At 36.3% G+C, this 24,737-nt stretch overlaps 1 protein-coding gene across 5 annotated transcripts; it reads right to left on the bottom strand.

Moving 5' to 3' along the window:
- Positions 1-993: 993 nt before the first annotated feature.
- Positions 994-23,290, bottom strand: LOC104114202 (AP-2 complex subunit alpha-1-like). Of its 5 annotated transcripts, none has more exons than XR_011412188.1 (27): positions 19,661-20,101; positions 12,918-13,049; positions 12,319-12,444; positions 12,155-12,217; positions 11,952-12,049; positions 11,664-11,871; positions 11,335-11,406; positions 11,108-11,200; positions 10,584-10,685; positions 8,251-8,348; positions 7,790-7,871; positions 7,571-7,659; positions 6,988-7,093; positions 6,838-6,903; positions 5,801-5,907; positions 5,613-5,717; positions 5,372-5,492; positions 4,997-5,176; positions 4,664-4,900; positions 4,130-4,210; positions 3,879-4,043; positions 3,703-3,789; positions 3,349-3,474; positions 3,089-3,164; positions 2,921-2,992; positions 1,655-1,734; positions 994-1,562 (listed from the first exon to the last, which is right to left on the bottom strand). XR_011412188.1 is itself a non-coding variant. In XM_070188516.1 (27 exons), the coding sequence occupies exons 1-27, from the start codon at positions 23,040-23,042 to the stop codon at positions 1,412-1,414; spliced, it is 3,060 nt and encodes a 1,019-aa protein (XP_070044617.1). In that variant the 5' UTR covers positions 23,043-23,290; the 3' UTR covers positions 994-1,411. The 5 variants fall into 5 exon arrangements, 4 of the variants coding, with proteins under 4 accessions (XP_070044617.1, XP_070044616.1, XP_070044615.1 ...); XM_070188516.1 differs by lacking the exon at positions 19,661-20,101 and adding an exon at positions 22,911-23,290 and having other exon boundaries at positions 3,089-3,169; XM_070188515.1 differs by having other exon boundaries at positions 3,089-3,169; positions 19,661-20,097.
- Positions 23,291-24,737: the final 1,447 nt, after the last annotated feature.

The raw sequence follows: 24,737 nt of genomic DNA, 5'->3' as shown, positions 1-24,737 counted from the left end.
ATTTTGAAGTAAACTAGCTAAACATTAAATTCTTTAAACAGAAACTCTAATTCATACTAATTTCACAAAATATTGTTGAACAATGGTGAATTATCCACTAACTGACTCAAACTAATTTGCACTAAGGATTTATAAATCTGGTGGAACTTTCTCTCATAAAGTTTGAATAAGATGTACACTATCTTAATTACTTTATTAAAAAAAACTCAATTTTAGGTTGATAGTTGACTGCAAACGAATGTGTGTTGGATGATCAGCCGCTGAAGATGTTGGTGTTACGACTCTTCAGTTGACTCGAAAGATCATTCAAGTTACATATAAATTACAAAGCAATGGCCAATTACGCTTTGAATTGATATATTAATTTACTAACGATGATAGTTAATTAGATACATTAATTAGTTCATTATATTACTCTAAAAATGATACTATATATATATATATATATATTTATAAATATCTTTTGTACAAATTATTTAATACTTGACTTAAGATATTCGTGCAACGCACGAGCATAGAGACTAGTTAGATACGAAAATATGATTTGCCTCCCAGGTTTAATGAGGACGGGTTGAATACGTTCATATGCGTTTTTTATTTCATTTGCTTAAGACTAATGTGAGGAAGCTAATAAGAGCGATTGGATTTTATTTCACCAACCAATCAGTTACGAACAAAAATGAAACTTTAAATAACACCTAATTATACAATCTTTTAGTTTGCATTTTCCCAGTTACATTTAATGACAGAGGAAAGCTTTCCTTTTGCATAGCCACTACCATTTAGCTAGGAAGGAAGAAGTAGCCAATCGAATTTAACCCCTCAGCTGAATCAACTAGCAAGACACTATATGACAAAAAATAGAAGACTGACAATAGATTGAGAAATTATTATCTATATATGAAATGATTTGTGTGCTGCAGTTGCTTCAACAGAATTTAAAAATCATAACACGTTTTCACTACCTTAGTAGAAGAATTAAGAAAAGATCAATCAAAGCCAAATACTTCTTTTTCCTCATTATAATTCTTGTAGAATACATAGGGAGGAACAGACCAAAGCAGCAATTACAATGACTTGAGCTATTGACACTTCAGAAACCAATGGTCTAAAACCTGACGAATTGAACATGAAATTTGAAGGGGAACTAAAAAAATAAATAGGCCCTATCATCTAAACCTATAAACCTCACCAAAGCACAACATATTGTGCAAAGAATCTCAAAATTTCAACCCAACCCTTCCGAGATCCCAATCTTGAGCTATGTAAATCAGTGCCACCCTCACTTCCGCCAGCCCTTGCATCATGTTGTTAGGTGCCAATCTTGCCTTTGGCGACGTTTCAGTTTGCAGTATAAACAAATTTTACAACTGTTGATTGTGGATGCAATTCCCAACATATTTAAAGCCACTTAAAGCAAACCAGCAAGCAACGCTCCAGGATCTGATACAGCTGGTGGTGGACTTGTTGGTTGTGGTTGTGGCTGTAGAGGCATGGGTGGTTCAGGCGCCCCAGGAGCTGTAGGGAGACTAACCAATTGTTCCTTAATGAACTCCTTCAACCTACATATAGTTAGAAGAGAATCCATAGGTGATTTATACGTCAGTAATGAGCATTAAGAAGATTAACATTAGAAAGCACATTTAGCTCATACTCGAATGTCAGTGTAGGATCTCCAGAGGCAACTGTCATACGCAGTTGAGTTCTATCCGCTGGATCCGTTTCTATTCTTACCTGAACAACACAATTAAAGAAGTTGGATAATTTTTCTAGAACACTTCTCTATTTTAAACTAAATGATAAACCATAAAGATAACATCTTCTTGTCAAAGGTTTTCCATAAAAAAATGACATCTTCCAAAAAAAAAAAACCCACAGTTTCCACCTTCTCTCATGAAGGAATGACCACTTCTGTCAACTGTCATGTAAGTTTTTTGGACAAACTGCTCTACTCAATCCAGGTAGAAGGCAAATTCCCCAAAGAAGAAGAAACTGATACGGTGAGCTAACTCGTATACTGCTATAAACTTAGTCATATTATATTTAAAAAATTTGTTTCAGTAAATTAAAATATATCTCTAAGCAGCAGAAAATGCTCGTCTTCAACTCCACCGAGCCAATAAAATTTATGGTATTTTCTTAGAGCATTAAGAGGAAGCAAAAACTCCTTTTTTTTTTTGTTAAAAAAGTGCTTTTTGGAAAATGTGAGATGTTTGACCAAAATAAAAAAGTACTTTTTAGCAGCAACAGAAACAGTTTTTCTGCTTTTGAAGAGAAGCTACAAATTCTAGCTTCTTCCAAGAAGCAGATAATTAGTTTATTCAAGACAAAAATATCCTACATTAAATTTATATTTATCAAATTATCCCTCATTAATTTAACTTTTTTTTTTCTCATTTTACCATACATTTCTTCTCTTTTCTATTCTATCATATTTTAATTCTCTTTGTCCTAATCTATCTTCTTTTATATAGTGATCTATAAGAGTAGATTTTTAATTTATATTGAGTGATGTATTTTGATATATTTAAATCATCATGTAAACAATAAATGATACTAGATACCTCAAATTATCATTTAAATTATATTTTTATTATAATAGATATTTAAATTTATTTATCTTTTTTAAATAATACTAATTGCAAACTGAACCTTTACGGTCCTTTTTCATAATTTAATACTCAAAGTTACTTTTTGGAATGATTGGCCAAACACAATTTGCTTGCAAAAGCACTACTCAATGAATTGGCTAAACATAAACTGCTACTTTGCAAAAGTACTTTTTCGAAAAGCACTTTTGAAAAAAAGTACTTTTAAAAATAAGCATTTTTTGAACAAAAGTACTTTTAAAAATAAGCAATTTTTGACAGTTTGGCCAAACGGGCTCTAAGGCAGCAGTATCACAAGATCACTAGCTTACCAAACACAACATGGCTCGCGTACTCTCAGAATAGAAAGTTGTGCTAGCAATCAAATTATTTGTATTTGGATCCTGCATAAGAAATCAAGAGTTGCAACATAATGTTAATGTGAAGGTAAAAAATCCTGAAGGGAACAAGCCAAAATAGACGAAAGATCAGAAACTCACAAGTCCTGGACACACCATCAACCGGAGACTGTTGAACAAGTTTGCCATTTCAAGAAGTGGCAATGGTCTTACACCTCTAACCTGGTCAAAATAGAAAATAAGTTCGAGGCCATATGTCAGATATTGATGTGCGCACGTAAGTTTGAGATGGAAATCTAGGTATTCGTCCGTGAATTGTGATGTACTTAGTAATGCACACGTAAGAGCAAATTTCCATATGCAAGTATATTGCTAAAGTTCAACAAAGAGAATGGACATACCACTTCTTGGAGCTTCAATGGTGGCCCAGATAGTGATCTCCATTGTGGGAAAAATTCTTCTGGAGATACTGAGATAGGCTGAAGAAACTTATTCAAGAGAGCAGGAAGACGAAGTTTAACATTAACCTGTAAAATGCACAACAAAGTAAAAATAATAAATACAAGAGCTGACTTAACAATGACAGATCATTAAACACCCAAGCTCTAAACCCTCTACCCAGGAAAGAGGCTGTTTTCACTCTATTCCCTAGGTGACTTGAACCCCCAACCTCATGATTGAAGTGGTGGGTCCTTGCCACTAGGATATCACTGACTCAAACCATATGAAAAACACAATTCATAAAGAATTAGTACCAGATGGGTTCCAAACTTATATGAGAAGTCAAGAACAGCAACATCCCTACTTGGACGAAGGTTAACAACTTCAAGCGGACATTGAACCTGGAGAAATTCATTTAGTTGGAGATTAGAAGATGTGACTATCAAATAACAAAAACTCAACTCATGAAACAAGTAAATAACTATCTGACCTGTGCACGTGGTGGAATAGTCTCAGGTACTAATGATAGTTCCACCCTCAAATGAGATGGAGGCAATATTTGAGCCTGTACTGAAGCCAGTGGAGAGGTATTTTTATTTCCTAAGAAGAGGACAAGTCGTCCATGATGTGCCCGCCAATCTGCTTTTATACCAATCTGGAATTATGCCAACCAAAAGCACTAAGTCCATAGAAGTCCATCACTTGACAGTTAAAACAATAAACTCTGGATCGATCATCTACCTGAATATATGGATCCTCATATAATACACCACTATCTTTAAGACACAAGGCATGAAACCTTTCTGCAATGTTTCCTATTGGCTACAACCAGGAAAGGTAAAACAGTCTGTCAGAATATCTAATTTCCGAACAGGTGACTGCACCCTAATAAAAATCTTTAAGTGCAGCAAAAATCTCCCTTCATTTGGAAAAGGCAATAATTATTAGTTGATTTTGCAGAGAATGAAACGAATGTGCTTCTACTGGAAAATGGTAATGAACATGTATTTGCGGTCATCCAAGCAAGTGCCTTTACTAGCCAAACACTTTTAAAGCTTATCCCAGCAGCTTTCAGCAAAATTAATAACAGAAATCTTTTACAACTTTCAAAGAATAGGAAAATATGATGAACTGAGAGACCTGAATCTGATAAAGCAATCACGGGAACCAGAAACTGAAAAGAAATGGCAGCATCTTCCTATCACTAAATTAGGAGTCATAACAAGAAAGCTAGTGGGTAAAGCATATATTAACAAACGTAAAAGAAAGCAGTACCTGGATGGTGTTCATCTGTTCTTCAACAGGTGCAAGTGCTAGTGCATCCTCTGCAGTTGGAGCACCTTTAACACCAGCACCCAAATTATGGTCAGATTGGTTAGCATCAGGCTGAGGGCCCTCAATAGCCAGAGGACTTAAAAGATCACCCAGGAGATCAGGCGAAGGGGGTTGAGGATCCACAACAGTCAAAGTTCCATTTGACTGAGTCTCCCCTTGATCTGCTGAATCACGATCCTGTCCATAAAGTAAATTGTTGGTTACCATCTAATACTAAAAACATAGACAATTATATCCTCAATTTTTGCATAAATGGTCAGAGAGACACATTACCACATTGCTCATGCTTGGAACTTTTACTAAACCTAGCTGGCTGACTGGTGGAGTTCCATTAGCAGGGCGTTGGTCTGTCATTACTAAAGCATTAGAAGTTTGCTGTTGTGCACGCAACTTGATTGCACTTTGGTCAGCGGTATCAGCCTCAGTATCCTCAGCTTTTCTTATCAGTGAAGACTACATCGTAAAGAGAACATTGTCGCTTAACACCAATAATAACAATAACAATAATAAAAGGGCAATGTCATACTGCAAAAATTGAAAGATTACATTACATGATGCAAAAGGAGGACTCCCGTCGAACTAATACATCAATTATGCAGAATACTGCAGAAAATAAATAATCAAAGTCGAGAAGTCCTGCATGCATACCTGTCGCTCAGGGAACTTTGGCATTTCGGCTAAGATATCCATTAAAGCTGCACCTTTCTTACTCAACTCAAAGTATTCCACAGCCCGTTGCTGTATTTCAACTTCGATGCAGCTTTCATATCTGGGATATTGCGTAGCTCAATAAATTATCGCAATACCTTAGGAAATATACACAGAAGAAAAAACGACCGTACAGGATAAACAGAAATTACAACACCATAAATTAATAGTACTATCTTACTTCCTGAATATTGCCCAAATCTGATTCTGTAGCTCTGGATCTGGTGGTTGTGTGTGCATCAATATCTTTGCATAAGTTGACAGAAGAATGGGAATTGTTGAAGTCCTGAATAACATAGTTTGTGTAAAATATCAGATAGGATAATAAAAAACAATGACAAAATGAGATCAAACACTGAATGTACTTACGTAACAGTAGGAAGCTTCTCATGAATGATGTTAAAGATTTCCTTTGGACTACATCCAGGCCTTCTAGCCAGAAGATGGCTGTATTCTCCAAGGATATATGCACTGACCTACTCCATCACATAACATCCAAAATACATTTTCAATTAGCTTTCCAATGTATTTTCTTTTTCAAACTGACCAGAAAAGGACAGCAGATGCATCGGAATTCAAAATATAAATCACGAAGACGATTATTTTGCTCTTAGGTGCTTATCTCTGGCTGTGAGGCAACTAACATAAAACTTGAAGAGCAAATGAAACAACAAAAAAGTTCTAACAATAGGGTGATGAAAATCTAGCTTGAACATAAATTAGTGCTACCCAGGTTAGGTCAACACAATGGAAGCCTAAACAATATAAATGAGCTATATATGAGTTTCGAATGCCTTGGATTAACAGCAGGCATCCATGTAAAATGGAGGCGTCAAACCAGGTCTCAAATTGTTGACAATACATGCCTTAAATTTTGATCCTTGACTCAAGCCTGTTCTTGGTATAAGGGCATGATTAAATCAAGGTGCAAGCTATTTCTATCTCAGGAACAGCTCAACCTAACATCTCTTCCAAACTTGTCTCAGAAGGTAACTCCATTCATTCTTCCACATGGCGGTACATATCCAAGACTTGGTTTTCCCTTCTCATGCACACGGTTTCAAATGAATTCCCGACTTCCAAGGACATTCCTCTAGTTTAATTTATATTCCAAAATAACAAATAAAGGTATGCTGCATAGAGACTTGTAGCTCAAAGTTCATGTAACTATTATATGTCAAAATGACTTAGGTTGGACTACCCATTCATATTACCAGCTACCAATGAGTCTAGCATGCTAAGTAAGCAGAGATAATCCATTAGGGTTCATACCATTTGTGTATATATATATATATATATATATATATATATATATATATATATATATGTGTGTGTGTGTGTGTGTGTGTGTGGGGGGGGGTGTGTGTGTGTAACAGGTTATTAGTATTGAAAGAGAATGTGCTCACCTTGACCATTGTTTCATGAATGGCAGGCTTATCAAGATATTCTCTGGCTTTCAAAGCTGCATAAGGCTGAGGAAGGGATTGAAAGTAGTTAGCTCCGTCTAAAGAGACACCAAACTCAAGTAGCATATACAAAAGAGCAGCTAGAGTTACCTGTAGATCTTCGTTATTTGTAACAAACTGCACAACACGGAACCAAATGTCATCACTGACGAAATCACCAGCCTTGTCAATTAATTGAAGGATGACATCAACATACCTGCATGCCAAACCACGAGGGACACTCTTAGCTGTTATCACATTGTAGATCCGTAAAGCAAGATTAGACAGTTTCAGCCACATTCATCTAAGTCTGAGTGCTTGATAGCTACTAAAAGCACAAGATTTGGAGTTAATATGCACAAAGAGAGCAACACAATCTTTGTATGATATATTTCTCATGATGGTCCCTTTTATAACAATTGACTGAATAAATCCCCTGAAAAGGCTTCAACAACCAAACCGAAGGACTTCGAGAAGACAAGATATTTGAATTTCGTCAACTTCAAAAGCAGGAGAAACGATATTTCGCTATATCCTTGATTCACAGTGTAGTCAGAATATGTATGCAACATGTTTTTTCGGATAAAGAACATATATGCAAAGTTTTTTAAACTCCAAATTCCAAAAGGCAACCATATATTGCTAAACTGCTCAAGAAAAGTGAAGTTTCATTATGTCAATATCTATTTCATACCATGACAAATCAGGAGCAAATTTCTCTGCAAGAATTGCAATTTTGAGTGACAGTTCTTCACGCATCACAAACTCTGCTGTATTAAGATACTGACAAACAAAACAGATCAGTTGCGTATTTTTTTACCTTGCCCATTCAAAACTTTTGTTCTACATATTATATAAATTAAATAACCATGAAAAGAAAAATTCAGAAAGTAACAATGCAGAATCCTGATACCTGCAATAATTCCTCCACTATGTCCTTGGCATTGGAAACATCACACATTCCATATAGTAAATCCAGGGCACGCCTCCTTATACTGTTTGTAGTGCTTAATGTCAGTAAAAGAAAGCAATTTGATAGTTTCAAAGTTGAACTGACATAGGCTAAGCTTAAAAAAATAGACACACACACACACAAGAGACTATTACTAACATCTTTTCCATCATTTCACCAGAAAAGATTAGGATATCTAAATAAAACAGCAGAGATACCGAATGTACTGCTTTGATGTCTTGATAAGCAAATCTCTCTTTAAGAAGTAACAATGCACATGTCACAAACAGAAAGTGTTTGAGCAGACAAATTTGAGCTTTTAAAACTTAGTCGCTGCAGCAGCATAGTTTACTTATTGTACCTCTGTTGAAAAACAAAAGCAGGGAATAGATGATAAGGAAAACGGAAAAGCTCCAAATAACCTGATATCAGGATCCTTCAGTGAGGTAATAATCTGGGCTTGATGTCTTTTTATGATGTCCTGTATATCTGTGACCATCAACATCCGAGTCATATTTTCCTGCACGGAATACAGAGATGTGGAAATCAGACAGTGGTTTATACAGGGTAATTGGATCTTTTTTGCAAGTTCCAACAGTTTGTGAGAATAGCATATCAGGAACTACAAGTGTGAAAGTGCAGCTGCTGAAATGAAGACCTCTTACATGCACAACAATAAGATACCTCTCTGTCCATTTTTACTTGTCCACTACACTAAAAAAAGATGTACACTTTTACTTGTCCAGTTTGGTAAACCAAGAGATAAACCATTTTACCTTTATTATTAAGTACTACTAATCATTTTCAATTCATTTCCGAACATTTGGATCTATAATAATCATATTTAATTTTCCAATAGTTAATAAATGCATCAGGTAACGTCCCTCAACTATCCCAACTAATCTATATATTGTATAAACTACTTATGCTTCTTGCGTTGTTGTCAAAGGAGCGCGTAAAGCGCGTTTAAGCCCTAAAGCGAAGGGCAAAACATGTTGAGCGTCTTGCCTCGCCCAGTGGACGCTTCAATGTCATCGTCAAGGCTCTTAGACATACTTTTCCTTGTCAATGAGTGCAATGTTGAAGGGACGACACTAAACAATTGATATTTCATTTTATCATATATATATTTTTAAATTTCTTTGTCCATATAATTGTTATTCATACTTATAATATTGATCTTGGACTACACATGCATATTTGTATTTTTTCTCCATTAAAGCCCACACTTTATTTGCGCCTAAAGCCCAATAGACCGTAGAGCTTTTTTGTGCTTTTCGCCTTTGATAACACTGGTTTCTTGTTAAGCTTAATAAGTGCATCAGGCAACGTCCCTCCATTACACTTACAAAAATTCTCCAGAGTAAGTTGGTGAATTTATCTTGTAGCCATACCTTCGTGAACTCTCTCAATAGAATGAATATTTTAAAAGGGTTATTTTGGTGGGAAAATTTAAAAAATTGTATAAGGTGAAAAAAGGGTGGAACTTTCGCTCCAATTTTTTTATAAGGACTACGTGAATGTGTTAAAAACAATATTCAATTATTGGGTTGGAAACTCGAACAAACTGTTAGTTGGCTGCAACTGTTATGTTTGATTGATTTCAATTATTTAGATGACTTATTATAATTAGGGGTGGTATAGTAAAATTATCACTTTATTAATTACTTCTTAAGGGGTGTGCCTAGTCAAAACACGAACAAGTAACAATGGACGACCATTTTTGCTCGTCCATGTTTGACTAGGCACATCCCTTAAGAAGCAATTAATAAAATGATAATTTCACTCTATCACCCTAGTTATAAATAACTATCTAAATAATTGAAATCAATCATACATAGAAGTTGCAGCTAGTGGTGGCAAAATGGTTAAAAGAAAATAATTATTCACCCATATTATCCATTGAGAAATGGGTTGGATAATGAGCTTTTTAAAAACGGGTTAAATATGGATAAGAACCATATTATCTACTTAAATGGATAACTAATGGATTTAACTTTTACATTTGTAAATCTTCAAATAGGGAGTTCCGGTTTGGGAGACTAGGAATTCTCCCAAAAGTGATTATATTCAAGAAGCCATGGATAATATGGATATCCATATTATCCGCCGGTTAACCCATTTTTTATCCGTATTAACTATGGGTCGAGTCGGATAATTTAACGGTTTTTTGCGTTACCCGTTTTCGACCCGTCCATATCCGACCCGACCTGCCTGTTTGCCACCCCTAGTGCAGCCAACTAATAGTTCGTTCAAGTTTCCAACCCAATAATTAAATATTGGTTTTAACACTTTCACGCATCTCCAAAAAAAAAAATTGGAGCAAAACATTTTATCCTTTTTTCATCTTATACATTTTTTTAAAATTTTTCCACAGAAAATATCCCTTTTAAAAATGTTTCACTCTGTTGAGAGATCACAAAGGTATGGCTACAAGACAAATTCACCAAAATATTCCGAAGGTATGTATGCTTCACTCTGAAGAATTTCTGCTAAGAAACAAGGGTGATAGAGGGATGTTGCCTAATGCACTAATTAAGTTTAACAAAAAGCATAAGTACTCCATACAACATATAGGTTAGTTGTGGTAATGGAGGGACATTATCTGATGTGTTTATTAACTATTGGAAAACTAACTTTAACTATTATAAATCCAAAATGTTGGGAAACGAATCAAAAATGATTAGTAGTACTTAATAATGAGGGACAAGTAAAAATGGACCGAGGGAATAGTTTGTATGCGGCTAAAACTTACCAAACCGAGATAACGAATATTTGGTTCACGGACAGCAATGAATTTCCCAAGCAGTGCAACACATTGAGACATCATCTCTTTTTCAGCATCAAGATGCATGACCTACAGCAAATCAATTAGAAGTCAAACTTAGTAAGAATTCCAAGAAAGCAAGGGACAACTTAAAACAGCAGCCAGGCTTTGAAAATTCAGATAATGCAACAAGTCCATCTTATGTACCAAAAAAAGAACAGAGATCTTGTCACGTAGCTATAAATCCTGAATTTGTCAGGAAACTGGAAGAAATAGAAGATGCATAAGTTTGAAGTTGACATCATCACAAATGTCCAAGAAAAAGAGAACAGAAGCACCACATAGCACTTTTGAATAACTAATCACCAGGCTTTCCACTTCAGGAATATCATTATTCATAGAGAACTAACTTAATGTAAGATGTCACTGCCATTAGCATATGAACAAGAAATCTTCATACAGAGCACAGATTTAAAGGGAAAGGATAATGGTTGATACATTTAGAAACTTACAAGAGCAAGGGCTTCAAAGAGGACAGCATGCGATGCATTGTTCTTGTTCACATTTTTCACCACATCGGTTCCCATCAATATCCTTTGCAAAACCTGATTGATTATAATGAATCCAGAACACTTTTGAGATTTTACTGCAGATTCCTTTTGGACAAATAAAGATCAAATAGAAAAGGTGATATGCTCTCAGTAAAAGAAGATTATTTCTGCTTAGCAGGCGAGCATACCTCAAACAGTGATCTTCTAGTATTTGGATCCTCAATAGTAGGAAAATACTGAAGAGCCCTCATAGTCTTTACCTGAAACGAGAATCATCAAAATTGAGACCATGCTTAAGCAGAGATGCCAGACTCTGACATATTCTTTCACATTGATGCATCAAATTTGACATCCTATCTGTGCGCCCAGCTCTATTTCATGCATTCAATGTGCATAAATTGATCACTCATCCGATTGCAAAGCATATTAGTATATATAAAGTTCAGGAGAACGTATTGAGTTTTTTTTCTTAAGCAAGTAATGGCTATTGCAGATTGCACAGGAAAAGTAAACAAACCTGAAGCCAGGGAGATGGGATCCCATAGTAGGTATATTCTTGTGGTACATCTTGGCTCCTTGCAAGCCTTTCCAATACTTTAACACATTTTGGAAGACAACTCCAATATTCTTCGTGGTTATATGACACCAATGCAACTAGAAGGCTCATGGAAGATGTCAAGACACCTAAATCCCGTTCATCTAGCAGTTGTGCCATCCGATCTGACCTGGATTATGAGGAAAACTCCAATTGTTGGGACATAAATGAAGTCAATTCATAAACATCCACATAAGTTATTACACTTACCAGCCATCTACATTCATGACATCAGGATTTTTCCTGAAAAGACGTAGGAGACATAATGCAGCCTTCTTCCTCACCAGTGGTCTGCAACTGCTTGATATCTGAATCAACAAAAAAAGGAAAAAAGAATAGAAAGCCCACGTCAGTCATAGACTTGGGATACTGACTGGCTACTGCAAAAATCACTTACTGCAAAAATCACTTACAAGTAACTTTTGAACATCAGGAGCTAGAGATTCTGCAAAGTCCCTTCCCCCAATATTTCCAACCTATACAGATATATCAAACAGTTGAAACTTGTAACGAACTAACAAAGAACAACGGATCTACTTCTAGGAAGGAATTAAAAAAAAAGACCTGAAATTCGTACCAACGTCAATGCTAGACACTGGAAAGTCTCATTGCGGCCGACTATGTCATTGCGTACTGTATTAATGGCTAATCTTAAAAAATCATGATTCTCATTGAGCAAACACGATGTCACTATATACCCAACCTACAAAATACCAAAAAAATCAGTTGAACTTTTAAGCCTTTGCTTCAAAAAAATTACACAAAAAACGGAAGGTGCAACACAAGGAAGAGTGGCATATGCTAGCTCACCTATCAATATGAATGCATGGACATTACCAAGTAAAACAAGACATTGAGAACCCAAAACATTCTCCAATTTAATCAAATGTTAAACCGTGATAAAAACGGTTTTATGAGAAATATCAACCTCTGGAAGGTTCACGCTCATTATGAATAGACTAAACAGAAAAGAGTGTTGCATTCAACATGAATAAGGTCACCAAGATACTAGTATAAAAAGCAAGATGTGACAAAACAAATTGTGTTTTCCATACATTCTCAATTTACTAGTCATATACATCAATTCAGTCAAACAGATGAAAGACTTTTAACTTACCTAAACCAATTTTGATGAGTTATCCATGTCTAGAAATGAAAAAGGAAAAAAGAAGGTACCTGCTTCTCAGGATACTTTGGAGCAGATATCAGAGATACAGCTTCCATGTGACCAAAGTCCACATCATAACCAAGCATATAAATATACAGCATTTTCCAGACATATTTCTTCTTTTCATATGGTGTCAAACCCTGTATAACGCAAAATATAATTCAATATTCAGGGGCAACATATATGTTAATTTAACACACAATGAGGCAGGTCTATGGGTGATGATTTTAGGAGGAAAAAAAAGATGATTTTTTTTTATAAGCAAACATGGGAAAGCAGTGAACAAATATGGCAGGATCTGGTCCCTGATGACAAAGCATAGTTTGCAAGACTTATGGTGAACTGAAAAAGTCAACAGAAAGAACAAGAAAGGGGGAAACAAAGAAAATGAGAGAAAGATAGAAAGATAGGGGGGGGGGGGGGGAGAGATACAACAACAAGAAAAAACCCAGTTTGATCCCATAAATGGGGTCTGGGGAGGGTGGTGTATACGCAGACCTTACCCCTAACTCATAGAGATAGAGAGGTTGTTTCCGATAGACCCTCGGCTCAAGAAACAATGAAAATAAAGCACCAAGTAGCAAAGAATGTTAGCAACAATGTAACATAGTAACGTGTGCGAATGCCACAACATGCGTAATAAAGAACCGTAAATAAAAAATTACAAAAATAGTCCTAGTACTATTGAATGGCCTAGGAGGAACACACTACTATCTGTCAACCTACAACCCTAATCCTCGACGTCCACACCTTCCTATCATGGGTCATGTCCTCGGTAAGCTGAAGCAATGACATGTCCTGCCTAATTACCTCTCCCCAATACTTCTTAGGCCTACCTCTTCCCTTCCTCAGACCCACCATGGACAACCTCTCACACTTCCTCACCGGAGCACCCATGTCTCTCCTCCTCACATGCCCGAACCACCTCAGTCTTGATTCCCGCAACTTGTCCTCCACAGATGCCACACCTACCTAGTCCCTAATAACTTCATTCCTAATCCTGTCTTTCCTAGTATGCCCACACATCCATCTCAACATCCTCATTTCAGCTACTTTCATCTTTTGGACATGGGACTTCTTGATGGGCCAACACTCAGCTCCATAACATAGTCGGTCTAACCACCACTCTATAGAACTTGCCCTTTAGTCCATGTGGCACATTCTTATCACACAAAACCCCCGATGCGAGCCTCTATCTCATCCACCTCACTCCAATACGATGAGTAACATCCTCGTCAATCTCCCCGTTGCCTTGAATAATAGACCCAAGATATTTGAAACTGTCTCTTCTAGGGATGACCTGAGTACCAATCCTCACTTCCACTTCTTCTTCATGCATCCCCTCACTGAACTTGCACTCCAAGTACTCAGTTTTCGACCTACTCAACTTGAAACCTTTAGACTCCAGCGTTTGTCTCCAAACTTCCAATTTAGCATTAATTTCGCCTCGCGTCTCGTCAATCAGGACTATGTCATCAGCAAATAGCATACAATGGCACCTCCTCTTGTATGTTACGCGGCAGCGTATCTAACGCTAAAGCTAACAAAAACGGGCTAAAAGCTGATCCCTGGTGTAACCCCATCTCCACTGGGAATTAATCAGAGTCTCCTCCCGCAGTGCTCACCCGAGGCTTCGCTCCCTCGTACATGTCCTTAATCGCCCTAATGTATGCCACCGGGACACCACTAGCCTCCAAACATCTCCATAGGACCTCTCACGGGACTTTATCATAGGCCTTCTCTAGGTCGATGAATACCAAATGCAAGTCTTTCTTCCTCTCTTTGTACTGCTCTACCAATCTCCTCACAGGGTGAATGGCTTTTGTCGTCGACCGTCCCATCATAAATCTGAACTGGTTCTCGAAAATAGTAACACTACGTCGCACCCTCATCTCTACCACCCTCTCCCATACTTTCATAGTATGACTCAGCAGCTTGATACCCCTATAGTTGTTACAATCCTGGATATCACTTTTGTTTTTATACAACAGGATCATCAAACTCCGCTGCCAATCTTCTAGCATCTTTTTCGTCCTGAAAATGACATTTAACAAACTAGAAAGCCACTCCAAACCCGCCCGACCCACTACCTTCCAAAATACCACTGGGATCTCATTTGGCCCGGTAGCCTTACCCCTGCTCATCTTCCGCATCGCCCCCTCCACCCCTACGCTCCTAATACGCCTACAAAACCCAAAATCCCTCTAACTCCCTGAATCCTCCAACTCACCTAGCACAATGTTCCTGTCCCCTCCCTTGTTCAATAGCCTATGGAAGTACTCCTGTCATGTATGCCTGATACACGCCTCTTCCACCAGAACCTTACCATATTCGTCCTTGATGCACCGTACTTGGTCCAGGTCCCGAGCCTTCCTCTCCCTAATCTTGGCTAACCTGGACAACTTCTTGTCGCCTCCTTTGCCCCCAAGATCCTCGTACAATCGCTCGAAAGCTGCAGTCTTAGCCGCCGTGACTGCCAATTTTGCCTCTTTCCTTGCCTTCTTGTAACACTCCCTACACGTCTTCTTCTCCTCCTCGTATGTGCTCTCCACTAACTTCAGATATGCTGCTTTCTTAGCTTCTATTTTTCCTTGGACCTCCGCATTCCATCACCAGTCTCCTTTGTGGCCTCCCAAATAACCCTTCGTCACCCCTAGCACCTCTCTAATGCAGTTTACTGTCGTGGTCCACATGTTACTCGCGTCCCCACTACTCATCCAGGCCCCCATGGCCAGCAACTTCTCCCCCAACTCCTGAGCATTAACCTTAGTCAACGCTCCCCACTTAATCTTCGGTTGGCCATACCCCGCTCTGAAGAAAAATGATCTATATTCCGAAACTTTTTAAGTGTAGTCTGAATGCATTTAAAGTGCAACACATTCAACTTATGCGCAAATGATACAATGTTAATGCAAATATTGAATATAAATTGCCCCTATTACAGAAAAAAATTGATGCCAAAAAAACAAGTGCACCTATTTCTGCAACACTTCTACCTCAAGTTCATTCTTTCTTAAAACATGGAAAGGCTGGCAAACTGCCAAGTAGACAGCACGCGAGAAATCCAAAAATGACATGAGCTACTTTCATAACCATCCGAGAAGCTTAGAACACACTAAAAGCTGTTTCAAAGTTCCATCAAGGAAATAGTTATGGTGGTGACAACTAATCGGTTAGAGAGAACGAGCACTGATGTCAATGATAGTTGTTAGCAACGGAAGTTGGTAAATGATAGAAATCAGGCTATTATAGATGGCTAGACAGGACAGAGAGACTACTCAATCATAGATATTTCTATAAGTAAAACATTTCAGGAGAAAGACGTTGACACTTCATTAGCTCCTATGCATCTTTGCTAAACAAGTACCTCCCAATAGTTCTAGGTTCAATGAAGACAAAGGCTCGTATGAACTTGACTTGTTTTGATAATCCATGAAAAAGAGTTCATGTTTCATTAGATTTGTTAAATAAAGTCTCCCTGCAGTCTTTCACAAGAGAAGGTGATAACTGATAAGCTCTAGCAACCACGGTCTCCCAGAAAAACTCTTCTTTTGAATCCAAGCATTACTTGCATGAGTTGCACTGAAACCATTCTTCATTTATCTTTGCTTGGTCTCTTTTTTAATTGTTATTCTTTGCATGGTCTTAATACCAGATTTCATTTATCTTTGCTTGGTCTCTTTTTTAATTGTTATTCTTTGCATGGTCTTAATACCAGATTTCTGGGAATTAGAACGAAATTGATGATACACTATCCTTGTGCAGTTTCTTTTGCATGCTATCTTTAGAAAGATTCAGGTCTAACAATGACTCTGGATAGTCCAGCTTTTTACAAATTTCAGGGATTTCAAGATTAGAGGGGGTGGTGTATCTGCCAATTCTATGTGTGTATTTGGATAGTTTGCCATATCAGAATGTTGAAGATCATCACTTGACTTAGAATATTTTTTAACTCAACTTTTCCAATTTGCATACAAAGTGGAAATATTTATTAGGGAAGCTTCACGTTTGACTACACAAAATTTAGGACATCACTCAAATAGCAGTATACAGGGTCCCCCCCCCCCCCCCCCAGAACATCAATAAAACATCTCTGTTTCCCACATGCTCCACATCTCATGACAATCACAACCGCTTCAGTCTCGAATAGTATACTCTCGATTTCATCATAGAAACTTTTATCTTTTCATAGAAAAATATTTTGTTTGTTTTGAATATGAATGTAGCTGGTGAGAAAGAAATGATTGTCATATTCATTTGAGAAACATATTCCCCCCAATGGAGATGTTCTGGATAGGATGGAAAGAAGTGGCCCTAGTCTCTTCTTGCTTGAAAAGGAATTTTGTTTGCAACGGTAGTAATACTAGTTTTATTTCATGGTTCACGATAAAAAACTCCAGCAAAATACTGAGACAAAAAAATGAGACAAGCATAGTGAATTTAGGTGGCCAGCAAGAGGGAGCTTCCAGTATATTCTTCAAATCCTGTTATTTTGGGGATGACGGGGTCAGAGAAGACGTCATTATAAGGATTGCAGCCTGGTTATCAGGCATTTTAAGGATAAAAATAAAAAATAAAAAATTAATAACATCTGTATCAGGAATACATTTTGACATTTACCCCTAAGGAAATTGAATGTTACACTACTTACAATTGATTGAGTTAATTATTATAAATATGTTAATGTTTTAGCCTTGCTATAACTGAGCAGCTTAGGGAAGAGCATCAAGTACCTGTCAGTTTATAATGCGTCTAAACTACTATAAATATAATTTCTGCTCCTCCCTTTTATAATAGATCACTATAAAACTCGCGTTACCATTGATAGTCTGGAGAAGAAAGACCTTCCCCCTCTTACCAAATCCCCTTTTGAACAAGAGAAGAAATAACTGAGATTTATTATCACTTTATCACCAGCTGCCATTGAAGGATAGTCCAATACCTAAAACAACTCCATTCAAATGACTCCTTCCCCCTTTCACCTCACCCCAATTAAAAGCAACTTAAGGAAAATGACATGGATAAAGCTTCACAAGACAACCAATTTCTGACCATTCTACATCTTTCTTTGTTTATTGGTCTTCTTATTTTTAATAACCGAGAAATCTCTGAGGGCCAATTGGCGCATGGTCGGAAACTCAGTGGATAATGGGCTCGCCCTCTACCCTTCCCCAATTAAGTACCAGGTTTTTGTTTGCAGCGGTTCCGAACGCTTGACATGCACCTAACACACATCAAGAGCGCACTCTTACCACTGAACCAAAGCCTTGGGGGCGTCTTTGTTTTTTGATCTAATAACTTTCAGGATAAAAAATGAAGCAAAGAAACAAAGGCAACCTATCCTGAATATTAACATGCTAATTACACCTAACAAGAGCATCACCCTGCATCAAAGGGATTGTAGAAAAAGATGTTGATATAATCCTGGTTGTAAGGCGTATATGCTTCCAAATTAATTTTCAGAATATCCTAGCAAAAGCTTAATATTTTTAAAACCAGTCATACCATCAGCAACCACAAATCATATTCGATCATACTTCAAATCAACTACTGAGCATCTCTTTGGAATACCATATCTACCATATTTACCTCATTTCTAGGTATTACCTGATACAGCACATAAAGAATTCAGATTTCACAATAGCTTATGTAAGAAAGTATATCTGTCTTTCCAGCCTTGGGCAAAGTAATAGTTCAGGTACACTTCCTTGGGGAGAGCTTCCACAACACTTGTGACAGCCATTTCAAATGTGATATCAGGTATATAAATGGATATCAGTTAGATTAGCATAGCCAAAAGGTCCTCCTCCCTTCAGCACTCTAGGTATGAGTTGCACTAACTGCCACTAACTGCTTTTTCACAGGCTTAATTTTTGGCATACACCATCGACAACTTGCTGTTATTGACTACTATTCAACTTAATGATCAAGTGAAAACCCCTTATTTGACAGGTCCCCGTACAGTAGCTAACAGACCTTGAAATATGTGCCACCTTCAAACTGCTATCTTTCCTTTAGTAACCAGAACCCCACATTGTTTGTCTAAAAACGTACTTCTGTCCCAATTTCTATGGCATTCTTTCCTTTTCGAAATGTCACAAATGTTTGACACTATATTTTTTTATTGCTAATTTGACACTGTCATTAAACTATTCAAATATTAAACTTTGATTTGATGTTTTCTCTATTGAATTAACTAATCAACCATTACTTTAGTATTCCATTCTACTATCACTAATAAATATATATGTCAAATTAATATCTTAAACTCTATACTCAGTTAAATACATCACATAAAAATGAACCAAGAGAGTAGCATAAGCATCTAATTGGTTTCTCTTTTTTTTCTTTTATTGGGTGCAAATCTAATTGGTTTCCAAACTGAGTTACCCTATCAGTTTCTCACAATATATTAAACTATGTGGTAAGATACCCTTTCAAAGACAAGAATGAAATTAATTACTGCAAGTTACTCTTTTTTTCCTTATGGCCAACTTGCATCGATTAATTACACAGGGTACCTAACTCTGTCCGCCAAGGCTCACACATGTGGGAAGACCTGGTGTTTACTTAACTAACTGTTAAAGCCGTCATTATAGCACGTCCAACATAACCCTAGCATAATGCAGAAAAAGCAGAAACTCAATTACTCTTCACTGACGTAAAATTCAGAGTTGAAATTTTGCATTTCCTAATAAACCATATCACAGACATTAGCTAACAGAGTTGTAATTGCAAAAAAAGTGGAAACCTTTTCGTTTTTAAAGCGAGTACGAATATTGCCGAGCTCTTTATCGACACGAAGGCGTTCCTGTTCTTTGTTCTGGCAATTACGAATGTCGCTTATGAACACCGACAATCCTCTCATTCCAGATAACGCCATTTCCGTTCAGATCCAGCCGATAAGGTCCTCTCACTCTGTCTTTTTCTTTGATCCGACGGTCCACAAAGAAAGATCGAGGTCCAGATTACGAACGGTAATGGCGGCTCTACGTGTTTTGCGCACGAAATGTATAGATATATAGATGTGTATGTATAGGTAGAGAGAGAAAGAAGGCTGATCTAGAGAGAGAGAGAAGGCTGATCTAGAGAGAGAAAGTGGACTGAGAAAATTTGGAAAAGCCGTCGGCCAGTTGGAAGAAGACGACGACTTTTAATTTTAGTTTAATTAATTTTTATTGACGATATGACATAACACAGAAAAGCATCATTTCTTTGAGTTTAAAATTGCTTTTTTTTTTTGTGATTCTTTTAGTTTAAGAGAATTAATTGACTGTTTGATACTGGATTTTTGAATTTTGTGGGTGGTTTTCTTGTATTATGACCCAAATTAATACATTTGGGCCTAGCGATTCGATTGGGATAGACAGGCACACATTTTCTACTTAATCAACAACAACAAACATATTAAATAATATGAATCCTCACATATTACTTAATCGTAATTAAATAATTATTATAAATAAAATTATATTTAAGATGAATGTTTATATTTTAGAGAGATCTTAGTATTTGTTACTTGGTGGTTAACACACTTTCTCCCTATAAATAGAGGAATTTTATTCTATTGTAATTCATCTCAAAATCAATATAATTCTCTCTCTTTCTTTGCAATATTCTTCTTTATTGTTTCATTACACGTTAATATATATATATTTTTACTTTAATCTTTAGCTACTAAAATTAAATTATTAAATTTTGATATAAATATCGAGTGCGGCTTAATATTTAACATCCTAAAGAAATTCTATTTAGGATTTAACTATATTCAATGTATATAATTTTTTGTTCTTCTGGCTTATGTAAGGGGAGTAGTAGTGGATGTAAGGGTGTCAATGGTTCAGTTCGACCGGTTATTTTATAAAATTTGTATCATATTAATTTTTTTTGGTTATTCCATTTTGTTAAACCAAAAGTAGACTTTTCGAAAATGTCCTGATCATCTCAGTTTCTCTTTGGTATCGATACAGTTCAGTTTATTTTTCGGTATTTTTTTAAAAACGTCATGCAAGAGTCGCTAGTCGAAGTTAGAATGCAACACATGTATGCTTACATAGAACTTTGGCAGAACTCTCTAAACATTTTTACTTTTTTTAAAGTGATGATCAAAGGAACATGAAAGATATCCAGAATAGAGATTCATCCCACTATTTTATGGTAATGTAAAACAAATTAAGCAAAGACAAGAGAAATATAAACCATACGAGTAGAAAAATAATAATCAAGTTGGGACTCAAAAATAGAGCTTATTAGAAGATTAGTATCCAACAAGAGAATTCTAAATCGTACGAGGGGAAGGATATCCAATACTTGTGGCTTGCTATAGGTGGAATACCTAGTGCTTGCTACTCAAGATATTGGAACTAATCTAAAGACATTGGCTTGCTAGTGGAATACCTAGTATAGAATAAGTTTAGAAGTTGGTATTTTGGATATTGATTATTTGGCCACTTGCAGCCATTTCTATAATCTCAAGATCCAAGAAAAAAAACGTAATGCTTTATTAGTTTTAAACTTAGTATATAAAATATATTTTTCATATATAAATTTATTCGGTATGGTTCAGTATTTTTTGGTTTATTTTTATAAAATTAAAAACCTACCCTATTATTCGATACGATTATAAGTTTATATAAAAACCTATGATTTTATTAAAAGAAATCTAATAATCAGTTTGATATTCGGCTGGTTTAGTCGATTTTTAAAGATCCAGACACCCGTGAGAAGTAAAGAATTGACCTAAGGTAAGAAAAGTTATCTTCCAAGAAAAAGAATGACAATGAAAACTAAAAGTTGTACATTATGGTACAAGATCTAATAGTTTAACTATATAATTCTAGAATTAGACATTGTATATTTAATTAAAGAATTAGACACTAATTAACAGTAAAACTTTTAACTTTTAATTAAAGAATATATACTTTTAATTCTTTGCTTGTAAATCTTCACAAATTTAATGAATTATATACTATTACATGTAATGTCAAAATTTGTACTATTACTTCATATTTGAGGGTAATATAGTTATAAAAATAGTCTAGATGTAACATATTATTATTTGCTATATATATAAAGGGGCCAAACCCCACATCTTAATACATTGAAGATAATGTACATACGCATATATCACAAAGATAAATTAAAATTTACTAATAACTGAGGGAACCAAAATGTTACTATCCCACAAATTAGGCTTAAAAGTTATAGACAGACAGATTAATGATTGTTGGGAGCTTGGAGTTGTAAACTTTTTACTTTGGTCATAGTAATACTTTCCAAAAGTGTCAAAAAGGTATTATGTTAAAGTTTAAACAAAACAGAAATTAAAACAAATTAAAGAAAATCATAATTAATTTACTTCGAGTCATTATGCCCTCCATGTGAACTTCTCTCTTTGCTGTAGAATTACAAAATTATTTCAACCTTTAATTTTAAATATATGTCAATTTATTTCCAGAAAAAAAAAATTGACACAGATGACAATTGATGTCAAAACATGTCTATTAAGTCTATTCTTTGGTCTTTCTTTTTCCCAAAAAATTATCCTAACCACCGTATCCTAAAATAGAATGCAATTTCAAGCTTTTTTCTATGTTTTGGCAATAATTGAGGAAAGAGTGAAGAGTGAAGAAACATCTGGTTTGAAATTGCAGCACTCTTGGATTCTATTTCAGAGGTATGGTGTGAAACCGTAAAATATTTTCATATGAAATAATTCTATTAATATGCATTAATTAATAAATAAATATAAATGGTAAGTAAGGAGTCCTATGCTATAATAAGTCGTAACATGCTAAATATCAGTGTATAAAACACAAATCCTACAATAAAAAATAACAACAAATAGCTTACTTGAATTATGTGAACATCTTCATTTAAAAATTTAAACCGATATGATTATTTGTATATGCTAGATCTTCAAAAGTGCTAAGCTAAGAAAAGATGAAACACTGAAATTGTTAAGACTTAAGAGAGTAAAAGGGAATTGAAAAAGAAGAGACCTTTTCGTTTTTAAAGCGAGTACGAAGACTGCCGAGTTCTTTGTCAACGCAAAGGCGTTCCTGTTCTTTGTTTTGGCAATTACGGATATTGCTTATGAACACAGATAAACCTCTCATACCAGATAACGCCATTGATCTCAACTCAGATCCTTCTCAGCACCTCCGATTTCCTAATTTGATCCGACGTCGTTCTACGTGTTCTCTGATTATCATAATCGTGATTCGAGAAAATATATAGATATATAGGGATGTCTATGTATAGGTAGAGAGAGAGAGAGAGAAATGGGGTTCGATCTAGAGAGAAGAATATGGGGGAAGGGAGAGAATGCGGACTGAAGAAATTTGGAAAAGCCGTCGGTCACTGCCTGCGTAGGAAGACGACTCTTAATTTTATTTTAGTGATTTTTTTGACTCAATACAGTTACCTACAGAAAAACATCACTTCTTTGGAGTTTCTATATTTTATTTTATTTCTGGCAAATGAGAATAAATTGATCATTATTGTTTTGTGACAGTGGAGCCTCAGAGTATTAAATAGTTTAATATTGTTACATTATTTAAAAGATTATTACATATATAATTATTCATAAAAGATATGTATGGCGGAGCAAAGACTCGAGTGAGGACGGTAGGAGGGGATTCAGACCATTTTCTGGTCATGATGGGGTTGCACCAGGGGTCGACAACTTTTTTGTTTGCCCTGGCGATGGACGTACTGAAGAGCCACATCCAAGGGTCGACAATTTATTGACGAGACGCGAGGTGGTGTGAACGCGAGGTTAGAGGTGTGGAGTTAGACCCTCGAGTCTAAAGGTTTCAAGTTGAGCAAGGGCAAGACAAAATACTTGGAGTGTAAGTACATTGGTGAGACTCAGGGAGGAGAAGTGGAGGTGAGGCTAGACTCACAAGTCATCCATATGAGAGTAAGTTTTAAGTACCTTGGGTCTATTATACAGGGGGTGGGAAGATTAATGAAAATGTCACACATCGTATTGGGGCAGGATGGATGTGTTTTGTGTGACAAGAAGGCTCCACCAAAACTTAAAGATAAGTTCTACAGAGTGGTGGTGAGACCGACTATGTTGTATGGGCTGAGTATTGCCCAGTCAAGATCGCCCATGTCCAGGAGATGAATGTAGCAGAGATGAGAATGTTGAGATGGATGTGCGGACACACCAGGTTAGATATGATTAGGAATGAGGTTATTCGCGACAAGATGGGTGTGGCCTATATTGAGGACAAGATGCGGGAAGCGAGACTTAAGTGGTTTGGACATGTGAAGAGGAGGAGCACAGATGCCCCGGTAAGGAGGTGTAAGAGGTTGATATTGCAAGGCCTACAGAGAGGTAGATGTGGGCCGAAGAAGAAGTGGGGAGAGGTGATTGGGTAAGACATGGCGCAACTTCAGCTGATTGAGGACACGACCCTTGATAAAAAGGTTTGGAAGTCGAGAATTAAATTAATAGGTCTAGATTGTTCATACCGACAGTATTAGTACACACTCTCGCATTCTGTTGGTAGTAGGTTTCTATGGCTACCCGTCATTTTCTTTCATTTTAATCATCTTATTATCATGTTGTTTTTTTATGCTGCTTTTACATAGCTTTTTGGTGTTGTCCCTTCTTGTCTATCTTTTTATTAATGTGGTGCTTATACTTTCCTGAGCCGGGGGTCTATTGAAAATAGTCTTTCTATCTTTACAAGGTAGGGATAAGGTCTGCATACACACTACCCTACCCAGACACCACGATGTGAGAAAATACTGGGTATGTTGTTGTTGTTATATAATTATTCATAAAAAATAAGACAAGTTATTTACTACAATAT

Source organism: Nicotiana tomentosiformis, chromosome 11 (genome assembly GCF_000390325.3).
Source record: "Nicotiana tomentosiformis chromosome 11, ASM39032v3, whole genome shotgun sequence".
Taxonomy (NCBI): Eukaryota; Viridiplantae; Streptophyta; class Magnoliopsida; order Solanales; family Solanaceae; genus Nicotiana; species Nicotiana tomentosiformis.
The sequence above is the reverse complement of the archived record's forward strand: the minus strand, read 5'-3'. Positions and strand labels throughout refer to the sequence as shown.

Excerpts from the sequence above, each read along its gene's own strand:
- LOC104114202 (XM_070188514.1), bottom strand. The coding sequence starts at position 19,792 with ATGGCGTTATCTGGAATGAGAGGATTGTCGGTGTTCATAAGCGACATT. Across the intron at positions 13,050-19,660 it reads CTCGCTTTAAAAACGAAAAG|GGTTTGACACCATATGAAAA; the intron begins GTTTCCACTTTT and ends TGCGTTATACAG. Across the intron at positions 11,201-11,334 it reads CTAGAAGATCACTGTTTGAG|GTTTTGCAAAGGATATTGAT; the intron begins GTATGCTCGCCT and ends ATAATCAATCAG.